General features: G+C 44.9%; 1 protein-coding gene across 2 annotated transcripts in view; it reads right to left on the reverse strand.

Moving 5' to 3' along the window:
* The window catches only part of mtTFB2 (mitochondrial transcription factor B2), a 190736-nt gene extending 181839 nt beyond the window's left edge, over positions 1-8897 (reverse strand). Inside the window, exons 1-2 of one of the 2 annotated variants that reach the window (XM_050182377.3) lie at positions 8709-8897; positions 4319-4497 (exon numbers count right to left, since the gene is read on the reverse strand). In XM_050182377.3, coding sequence (XP_050038334.1) covers positions 4319-4493 — 175 coding nt within the window. In that variant the 5' untranslated portion in view covers positions 4494-4497; positions 8709-8897. Of the gene's footprint in view, positions 1-4318; positions 4498-8574; positions 8688-8708 lie in introns of those variants that run through there. The other variant, XM_050182376.3, reaches the window with a different exon arrangement.
* Between the last annotated feature and the right edge of the window lie 2767 nt (positions 8898-11664).

Below are 11664 nucleotides of genomic sequence, written 5' to 3' on the forward strand. Positions count from 1 at the left end.
CGCATTCCCATACACAAGCAGCCTCAAATATCTCTGCCAAATTTTTTTATTTGTACAGTAAAACCGTGTTAAACCATACTCGCTAAAACATTATTTTCGTTTTAAAAGTAGTAAAGTCAAATCCCCAACACAGCAGCCATTGAACATAGTGCGTTTTGTATCCGCATAAACCGTACCAGCTTACTGCGTACGTATCGGCTGGCATGTAGTATTTGCACTTTTCATAGTGCAATCATGGCGGTTGGTCGGCCAGGCAGCAGAACGAGCCTTAGAGATCAGAACAGCCTCCAAGCACAAATGCAGAGGATGCTTGGAAGGGAGAAGCCACATTAATATCAACATCATTTCAGCCTCGAGCCAGAGAGTTTTATGGCTGGCTAGTGGTTGCCTGTGTTGTAGCGTCGTGCAAGCTAGGACAAAAACCATGTGCTCAGCACAAATGAAAAATTGGACATCCTTCATGCTGTCAAACGTGGCACAAAGACGGCGCTGGCATGCGATATGGATCTGCCACTGACTACAATGTGTGGCGTTTGGAATGCGAAAAAGATGCTCTGCAGGGCTGCTGGGACTGCAAAAAAAAATTGGCTATGAGGTTCCACTTTTCAAGGTTCGACTTTTCGCCATTGTTGCCTCTGTTACTGCTGAAGTGTCGCCTAATGACAGTGATGAGGACGACACGGAAAACGACAGCACGGGCGATTCAGGCCCGAAAGTGGCAGAAGTTGCGCGTTACGTCAGCCTCATGCGAGTGTTTGCCGAGTAGAGGGGGCTGACGGTAAAGGTGGCTCGCAGCTTAAAGGAGTTTGAGGCCACTGTCGTCACAGCTAGGCTGCCACGGCATTCATCGTATCTTTCACGGTCTTTCCGCCTACATGGATGAAGCTGCGACTTGCATGCTATTAAAACACCGCCACCAAGTCTGACTGTACTGATTTACTTTCTGTCTGCTCTGAATACAGATCACATCAGTGAAATAAATTACAGTGAAACAAGACTCGTTTTTGCACAACTCGTTTAACCATTATTAACCCTTATGCAAATAATATCATAACTAGAATCAAGCACCTATACAAAAAAAAATTAACTCAGTTTTAGTTCCCAAACCTCTCATATTTTGGTAATAAACATTAACCTGACTAATTCTCAGATTGTTCTAATGTTGGAAGAAAATGGCAAGAGGAAGACAGCCTTCCAATGATAGAGCAAAACATGCAACCCTTTGGCCACACATCAGGTTTGTTGACAAGTTCAAGAAATTCATCGTCCAAAGATATATGAAACAAACTGCACATCTGGTACCTAGTTTTCAGCCAAATGCACTTGACTGTCTTGTTGCCAATGGGACCTACCAGAAGTCCCTGGATGTGGGATGCTGCTGTAGTAGGAGCCAAACAGGACACAAAAAGGCCTGTTGTTAATGAAGGTGGCGGCACGAATTTGGGAGAGCAGTCTTTGGCAGTACCAAACGCTTGCTGCAGCAGGTTCTCGTCTTACGGCTGAGTGCGGTCGACCAGTGGCTGCTGCCAGTGCCTCAATGGCCTCCTGGCAACGTCAGCGAAAGACTGTGTCCACAGGGGAGGCCTCTTGCAGTGTGCGCCCATATAATGGCAGGAAATATCGGTCGAAACAGTGCCACGTAGAGAAACCACCACTTCATGAAGGGACACATTTTCAACACGAAGCTTACGCATTTCCGACACCGAGTAATTAATTTGAACAGCCACTGAACAACCTTCACGGGAACATCGGCAACATCAGACGCCATGACAGACAGTTGATCTGCTGGGGGCATGTCGCTGTCAACGACGATGCTCACTGCCATTGGATTTGGTTGAACATCTCGGTACCGTGTACTAGAAGGGGCAGTGCAGTGGGCAGCACTCTTCGCGTGGCTCTGGCATTATCATCAATAGTGGCAGCGCTGCAATCAACCACTGGATGAAACCACTGGAAAGATGTGGATGAAACACTCGCATCCACTGCAATGCACCTATATATGTTTGATGCACACTGGAGATGCTATTCACTTTTTTCGCCGTAAGCACTATGTTTATTTAGTCTGTATTATCAGCTTGCAATCAGAAAATAAAATTTGTCTTGTTTCTTTGCCACAAATGCAATAGCGGCCTCTTAAATAACTATAGCACATCTGTCCTCACCATTGGAATCTAGTCACACTCTTGAAGACATGGGCACTTTTTATCGCGATTGAGTCCCATCGGATGAACTTTTTCAACATGCTTGAAAATCATCACTTCAATGCATTCAGCAATCAGGATCGACCTTGTTTAGCTTAGAGAGCTTGGGGGCGCAGGCGAAAGTCTATATGATCATGAGTGAGGAGATTTTCATCGTACATAACTGCAATAGAGTGGCCGTGTAACAGGGGAATTAAACATAGCTAGTCCCTGCAACATTGAAGGTGTCTTAAAATGTTCACAACTTAAAATGCGAGCTAAAACATTCACAAATTGAAAAGCAGCTGACATTCATAGAAAGCAAGCAAAACACCCCCTAACAAGCGCTTTCTAGCCATGCAACAGGCAACCGCATTCCATAGTGAGCTGTTGCAGCGCCACCAGCGGTGTCAGGTGCCCCGATGTGTTGCTGCCTCTGTGCACTGCACTGCCCCTTTTTAGTTCACTGTAGTCCCGGTGACAAGACGGCTCATGACAGCACCCAGTGGTGGCCACAGTACCTACGCTACACTTTTCAACACCATGCACAGTAGACGCAGCAACTACGTGCTTCAAGTTGAAAACTGCGAAGAGCATTAGCGTCGGTTGCACTAAGCAAGGCACCTGTGTCGGCAATGGCTTCTACAGGGTCTTTGAGCCCATCTATGATAACTTTAATTGAAGGGCAGTAGTTGTCCAAGAGACCCGCCAACGTGATGGGAATAGGGCAAGATGGCTGTAGAAGTTCTTGTCGGTATCGCTTCTTTCCTCAAATAGCACAGAAAGATAGCATCGTCCGCAGGACATATGCACAAGGTGCTCGAATGTCAGTTGACTGTTGTTGAAATTCCACTGTGATGTAAGCTGGGGTGACAATGAAGAAGCACAATTTCCAAGCATCACTGAAGTTGTGCCTTAAGCTACTTCTCCATAGTGCAACAGACAGGCTCTTCAGACGATTCAGGAGCAAGTGTCTTTGAACTTCCTGGCTTTTAATGGCATCAGTGAAAACAGATGATGTGAACGCCTCTATGGCCTCCTCAGCACAGGCGAGATACACTTTCCACAGAGTCTACCACCAAGTGAAGCGTAACCCTAACAGGCATGGTCCAACCTCTGGTTTTACTGTCTCCCAAAGAAACTTATCTCGGCTCACTTCGTCTTCGTCCAACCAGAGCACCCATCACCCTCTTCGTCCATTACAATATGCAAGATCATTTTACCTAAGTCAGTGGTGTAATCAACGTTGTGCCTAACTTGAGAGACCTGAAATGGGCCTTTGCTTCGCATGAGGAGCTTATTCGAGTCAGTAGGCAGTAGAATCGGAACCTTTTCACTGGGTCGAAGCCTTCTTTGTCGACTCTTACGATCATAAAAAAACCTATTTTTTCTGGGCTTTACCAAACTACTCATGAGTGAGGTCACAGGAGCCTGTTCCAAAAATCCACAAGGTAGGTGTACGTTTGCACCTCATCCATCAATGTTGTTCTTTGTCCATAGCTCTTTCAAGGCGCTGCAAGATCCACGCATGTGCCTGCTGCAGCTCAAATGGCGAAAAGCTGTGACTTGCTTGTGATATGCGAAGGGCAGCAAGGTAGTGATCCCATGAGACATTTGGCACACTTTTTTAGCATGGCCTTCAGTGTACCGTTGAATTTTTCAATCAAGTTGTTGCAAGTCAGTCAACAGAAAAGTTTCTGCAAGTCAGCTTTTTTGTGCGAAAATGGTGACCTGAGGTGCTGCAAGGAGCCTAGTAATTTTGCGGGTAACGAATCTACTTGAATTTGCATCTTAGGCAGTTTAATCAATCATTTTCTGCAACTTTATTCACTATGAAACATTTCCTGACAATTCCACATCTTTTTCAGGTCACTAGACACTGTGATGACAAAACTTGCTCTACCTGTCCAGCCCACATCACCCAGCCCGCAGCACATATTCATACACATCCTACCAATTGGCTCCAACACCACCGGTGTAATACATACCATTTATCACACTGCAATGTCTAGTGCCGGTATTATTTGTGGCAACACCCACATAGCCCACAACCCAAAGCACTGTGGGTGCCCATAGTATTCCCAAAGAGCTGGCAGGATTGCCACAAAAAGGTTCACTCAAGCAATTGGTGTGCTCACCCAGGGCAGCAGTATGCACATGGAAGAGGTCCTCAGGCTGACCCGTTCTGCGGCCAAGAAGTGCAGGGAAGCTGTTGCACAGTGCCAAAAGCTCAGGATCACTGGCCACAGCTGACAGTGGCCGCCACAAGAGCTTCCTCCCACAAGCGACCAGGGGACACCCACCAACCAACATGTCACTGTGCATGGTACAAAATACTAGCTCCAACAACTGCAATAGACACAACCACATCTCGTGGGCAACAAATTACGTATTTGCCTTTTTTCTTACCAAAATCTGCTATCACCTGCAGTTGCAGATAATAGAAGCGATTAACGCTCAAAACACAACGATAACTGCAAACACAATTGTCAGTCATCCAAATTGGGTCAAATGTGTTGGCTACTTATACATGACACATGATACATTCACCATAATTGCTGGTGCTTGCATTCTATAATGTACACCAATATTCACTTTGTGTACACAATCTGGTTAGATAAGATTCTTTCAATATAGAATCAGTAACAACATTCAAGCAAGTTTCAACTTAAGCCGAGCGATAACATTGTAACAGTGGTTGGCGGGTGAAAAATTGTGATGAGAAAAGGATAAAAGATCATGCCAATATACGAGCGAAGAATTCATCCAACTGTAAGCGTGGCACTTGAAAGCCCACGATGCACTGCACAAGCATTGCAGAAATTTGACCTTGACAGGTCACCAGGAAGCTGCTTAAAGGTTTAGGACCTCTCGGGGACAATAGCGTAGAAACGGGCAACCAGAAAACCCCACGACTACAGCTTTGCGTCAAACGTTTCCTAGAGTGCTATTTAAAGAGCTTGCCTGTAGATGATCAGTTTTTAGTGCAATGCTCTGAGGATTGACCTCTGTTTAGCACATCCTCGGTGTTCTTCATTGATTCATACCATTCCATTCTGCACAAACTGCTTGATGCTGTTTATGGCAAAATAACAAAGGAGACAGCTTTTTAGAACCAAACAGGCACTTCTAACGAAATTTTTCATGCACTTTTATGGTTTTATTTCTCATCAACAGCTTTTTGTCATGAAGGCCAATATTATGTAGAACGCTCCATAGTATAGAATCAATATCGCTCACTTTGTCGGACATAATTTTATCAGCTTTTTGGCAAACGCATTCCAAAGTCACATTGTTAACAACCCACTTAAGAGAACTTATTGATATGTAGATACCTACCAAGATCGTGCTTCATAGGATGTCGATACCTACCTTGCTTTTCTTAATATGCCTACTGGATCAGAGCCTGCATTGTTATTGACATGGCCAACCTCTTTCACAGCCTTTTATGTGGCCTTCATTTCACATTCAACTTTTTGTAAAGATAACCAAATTCCATTCACGAATTTAGCGATTTCTGGGCCAACTCAACATGTTTGCTACTCAATACAATGCACGCTCTGCTGGCGTATGTAAGTGCTTGTCCAAAACGAGGGTCCACCTGCTGGCATGTGAGTACCTTTTTTTAGACTCGATGCCCAAGTTTGCCCCAGCCCACCTGTCCTTATTCCCAATGCGTGCATAGTCCAGAAATGAAACTGGAACAAGAATGAGTGACACTGAGGTGATGGTGCATTATCACACAACATGAGGTGGTTAAAAGATACGATGTGAATGCTGTTTTCACTGCACACTGCAAATCGTCATAGGTTGCTCCCTCACATGAGGAAGAATGAGGGTAACCAAGGGTCTGAGTTTTAGCGAGAACTACGGCTTTATTGTCAGCTATATGGTTGCGTCGTGGAAATATGACACATTGGCCCATTTCAAGTACATCACACCGCAGAAATCATTGTACTAGGCCAGCTTGCAGCGTTGTGAAGGACACAAAAACAGGTACTTCCTTGTCTGCCACTATCCTATCAATGAGTTTACGCATAAATGTCGCTCCGAGTGGACGGCGCTTGTCGAAGAGCGCCTCCCGTTTTTGATTTTTGGAAAAATTGGTTGCGCTTTCTAGACGATCACAAGGAAGAAGACAGGACAGGCGCAAACTAACAACTGAGGTTTATTTGAGGAAAACACTTAAACATCAGACCATGCCAGCGCAGGTGCATCAGGGTATCAGCAGCAGAAAAGTAGAAAAAACACAAAATCAGAAAAAACCAATTGCGTGGCTCAGCTAAACATTATCTAGGAAACGTGCCTCCCTATTGTAAAGCATGACCGATGTGTCACTGATGCATGCTTGTCCCTTCTTTTTTATATAGTATGCCTCTAGAAGTTCTCGTGCTTTTTCGTTATTGCACTTGCGCGGGATCTTAACCTGGTTGAGCAGAGGCCTGCACTTATGATCTAAGCAATGCATGGGTAAATGACGTTGCTCCCGGTTTATAATTGATCTTTCGTGTTCGCGGATTCGCACGTTCAAACAACGGCCCGTCTGGCCTATATAGGTTTTGCCGCATGTCAGGGGAATCTGATAAACAACGCCAACTTGGCAATCTAAATAGGGGTTCTTGTGTTTCACGCCGCAGCCACCTTGCTTCTTTCTGCCGTGAAGTCTCCCAATGCGGGCGCAAAGGTGACTCAGCTTGCAGGGAGCCGAGAAAACGAGTGGGACACCATGCTTGGTTGCTATCTTCTTCAGATTGTGTGCAGTTCTGTGAACATATGGAATTACGACTGGCATTGAAACTTTGTTGGCAACATCAGAGTTTACTTTTTGGGGCGCTTTCAGCCTCTTTTCGAGCGTTTCAACCACTGCCAGCACAACCACATCAGGGAAGCCAGCCTCTTTCAGCCTAGAAATTTGCATGTCGAAGCTGGCCTGCATGGCATGCGTACATGACTTCTTCAAAGATTGCTCAATAATCTGTTTAGCAATGGCCCTTTTGGTGATTTTAGAGTGAGCAGAATCATATGGTAATAGTTGTTTTTGTGTGCGAGGGCAGAAACAGCAACAAACGTGCTCTTTTCCAAAGGTAAGTTTGAGGTCAAGGAACTGCAGAATGTTATTGACAGGGAGCTCATGTGTAAAGGTTAGACCTAAGGCATTATTCTCAAAGAGATTTAAAATGTCTGCAATGACATCGTCATACATAAAATCATTTCGTTCTTTCAGCAGCACAAGAAAATCGTCAACATACCAATAACATTCTGCAGTTCCTTGACCTCAAACTTACCTTTGGAAAAGAGCACGTTTGTTGCTGTTTCTGCCCTCGCACACAAAAACAACTATTACCATATGATTCTGCTCACTCTAAAATCACCAAAAGGGCCATTGCTAAACAGATTATTGAGCAATCTTTGAAGAAGTCATGTACGCATGTCATGCAGGCCAGCTTCGACATGCAAATTTCTAGGCTGAAAGAGGCTGGCTTCCCTGATGTGGTTGTGCTGCCAGTGGTTGAAACGCTCGAAAAGAGGCTGAAAGCGCCCCAAAAAGTAAACTCTGATGTTGCCAACAAAGCTTCAAAGCCAGTCGCAATTCCATATGTTCACAGAACTGCACACAATCTGAAGAAGATAGCAACCAAGTATGGTGTCCCACTCGTTTTCTCGGCTCCCTGCAAGCTGAGTCACCATTGCGCCCGCATTGGGAGACTTCACGCCAGAAAGAAGCAAGGTGGCTGCGGCGTGAAACACAAGAACCCATATTTAGATTGCCAAGTTGGCGTTGTTTATCAGATTCCCCTGACATGCGGCAAAACCTACATAGGCCAGACGGGCCGTTGTTTGAACGTGCGAATCCGCGAACACGAAAGATCAATTATAAACCGGGAGCAACGTCATTTAACCATGCATTGCTTAGATCATAAGTGCAGGCCTCTGCTCAACCAGGTTAAGATCCTGCGCAAGTGCAATAACGAAAAAGCACGAGAACTTCTAGAGGCATATTATATAAAAAAGAAGGGACAAGCATGCATCAGTGACACATCGGTCATGCTTTACAATAGGGAGGCACGTTTCCTAGATAATATGTTTAGCTGAGCCACGCCATTGGTTTTTTCTACTTTTCTGCTGCTGATACCCTGATGCGCCTGCGCTGGCATGGACTGATATTTAAGTGTTTTCCTCGAATAAACCTCAGTTGTTAGTTCGCGCCTGTCCTGTCTTCTCCCTTGTGATCGTCTAGAAAGCGCAACCAATCTTTCCAAATACAATGAAGCAACTTGCCCAACAACGCATTCTGCTAAATCCCGTTTTTGAGCAGACAGCCACGCGCATTCCTTGTACCCAATCGTCCCAGTATTATTCCCATGATACAAAAAGACAAAAATGCGATTTGTACCATGAATGCTTCCACAGAATTTGAGCCGTCATGCGCTTGACATGTGCGCTTTGAGACGCTGCATACACGCGCGAGCTCACATACACGCCACTCGGCGAACGCCTCGTAGGTCGTAGTCTGGAAACGTTTCTCACCCCTTCAGTGCAGTACCACTACAGTATCACCAAGCGGGCAGAACCCGTAGCACCTTTCAGCGTAGCTTCCAGCATCGATTATCCAACTTCCAACAAGCACTGGCAGTTACACGTGATGTTTTGCTACAGTTTCACCGCGTGCGTCTATTTGTCGTACAAAAATCCCTCACGTGACTTCATCCTAGGTGCCTAGGGATAGCATCGCTTAGGGATTTTTGAGAAGGCGCGATGCTGGCGCCGAGCGACGCCGTGGCGTGTTCGTTCTCTGGACCGCGCGTTGTTCAACATTGCTCATGTAATTTTACGTGCGTTGCGTGTGTGTTGGTTGTAGGTTCTGTGTTACTTGGCGGAAAGCCGTGAGTAGTGGCGGTGCGGCAGTGCGGCTTTGGCCTCGGTGAGCTCTGGTAGTACAGAATCTGCGTTGTGTGGCCCGTGCTTTCTAGAGAACCCGGCGGTGGTGACAATTGAAATATCGAAGTGGCCTAGCGCTTCGGCAGCGAAGTTCTGAGAACCGCGATGTGGCGTCGCCGTGTCCGACTTTGCTTAACGGACATCGAGGGATGTGCTGCTCGTTGCAAATCATGTAAATGCAACTGCGTCGACCGCCCACTGTTCAGCGCTGAGTGCGTGTTTGGTGTGCTGTGCTTGAAACGAGTGGTGCAGCCGTGCAGAGGGGGTGACGAAGGAGCGGAGTGGCTTAGGGGCTCCGTTTGCGTGTTCACAGACATGTGCTCCCGTCTTGGTCTCATTAGCTGCTGTCGTGGGATTGTGGTGTGCTAGCTCCTTGCCTAGTATGAAGTTTACGACGCTAACACACAGCATGTTCACGTTTTTCCGCGCTATATGTCATTTGCATGACGGCCGAGTTGAAAACGAGACGTATGTCTGTGTTCTTTGCGTTTGTGTGTTGTAAATTACGTTCTATTGTGGAAGTTCTGGGAGTCATATTACGCAAGGAGTGCGAACGTAAACATAAACACATGTCTGTGTGAATCAGCTACCGTATGTTGCGACGCTCTTCCGTGTGGTAGACTGATGCATGGTGCGATTTTATTGCTGTACTGTTGTAAAAACCATTTGTTTATTCACTCAATAAAAATGTACGGCTTCTTCGCCGCAGTACATTTTAGTTACGCGGTGAAGCATACTAAAAGTGGGAGGGGGCCGCTATCAGCCAGCATAGTATGTCCACTTAGGCGACCTGAGAGGCCGCGGGTGCGCGAGTGTATAATTAAAGAACTCTTATTATGTCCAGTGACAGTGGCCCCTTTTCACTTTTAGTATGTTTCACCGCAGTCCATTGCTTAGGCTTCACCGCGAAATATTAGTGTATTGCGAGAAAGATAATCGTAAAAAGCCTAATTATGCAACGTTTCTTTTGTAGCTTGCTACACCGCAGTACAGGGGTGTAAATAAGCATCATGCACTAAAGCATACTAAGAGTGGAAAGGGCACATAGGTCTACACTGTGCTCATCATTTTCAGTTGTGACATAATTTGCAAGTGCATCTGTGCTCGTGGTAAGCTTCATTGACAATTCTTTGTACATTACAAATTAATATTGCAGGGAAGCTTACTAAAGCACATTCGCCATTATGGTACGTGTTATTCACCTTCAATGCAGGAGCACAATGCGGATTCTTGCCCCTGCTTTTGGCTGGACTGCACATGCTCTTTGAGAAATGATTCATTTCATTGATTCATTCTTTGATTAAGCGAGAGACCTAGCAATGGGTAGCCCAAATATATATTTGAGAACACCAAAACGAATTCAGCAGTAAGAAGCTAAAGAGTTGTTTCGGTGTAGAGCAGTGGCCAAGTCCGGATATGAAAGAGGAGGAAGAAAAGCAGTCTTTCCACTTCGATACTGGGAGGAACAACTCCCACAAATAAATACGACTCTTACTTATTTTACTTTTGAAGATTACCGACTTGCATTGGCAAGTGTTCAACAAACACTGCATGAAGTAAGCTTCCTGCACATATTTCACCAGCTACTGCATCATTGTTTCACATTATGAGTGAAACTGCAATTTTCTTTATGCGACAACTTGCCCACATTTGTGTTTTGCAGTAGGATGTTAGCAGTGCTGTTAAGGCACTTAAATACTCATGCACAGTAGTAGAGAGAAAGAAAAAAGTAAGAAAGCAGTGGCTTTTCGTGCGTAGACTATGCATACACCTGGTGCTCTTATGGTCATTTTTTCCCTATCCACTAAACCATTCTAAACAAGAAAAGTTTATACACAATTAGTTTATACACAGACCACAACTAAACCACAGGTATCGTTGGTAAGCAAAGTATATTTATTCGGTGACATTTTCTGCAGTCCTGCTATTGGGCTTTCCTTCCTTCATTTTTTTCACCTGTGCAGATTCATTAAGAAGTGATGAGACAGTTTGACAATTTTAATCGCTGAAAGCCTTAACGAAGCCTTTTTCGGGTTGTTTATTCTTGGTTTCAGACTTTGCACATTGCATTCAAGGCGTGTTTTCTGTGTTTGTTGCTTTTTCGTTATGGGTAGGGCATGTCAGCATTTTTTACACCATGTCAAGTATGTGGTGCCATAGACTATTCTTAGATGGAGTCTTGCCCTTTCATTCTGTACAATATGATGTTTGTTCTTGTGTCCAAGGCCGTTTTACAGCGTGATTGTAGCATTTTGCTAAGTTTTGCCTCTGTCACCCAAGCTTGAAAGATTGCTACCCACTGCTGGTGGCATGACACATGTGACATTTCTTTTTCAATAAAAGGAAGTCTGTCACTTATCCTGTGCACTGGTTCTCTCTTTGAATTGCAATTTGTTGCCTATATTTGCTCTTTTGTTGCATTTCAGATTAGGAATGGCTATCATAATTGACATTTAACCATATTGCACACAATGTGGATGATATGCAATTGCTATATATGGCCACCATAAATATAATAGAAGTTAATAATTCAAGAATAGTGCCT

Source organism: Dermacentor andersoni, chromosome 7, assembly GCF_023375885.2.
Source record: "Dermacentor andersoni chromosome 7, qqDerAnde1_hic_scaffold, whole genome shotgun sequence".
NCBI classification, from domain to species: domain Eukaryota; kingdom Metazoa; phylum Arthropoda; class Arachnida; order Ixodida; family Ixodidae; genus Dermacentor; species Dermacentor andersoni.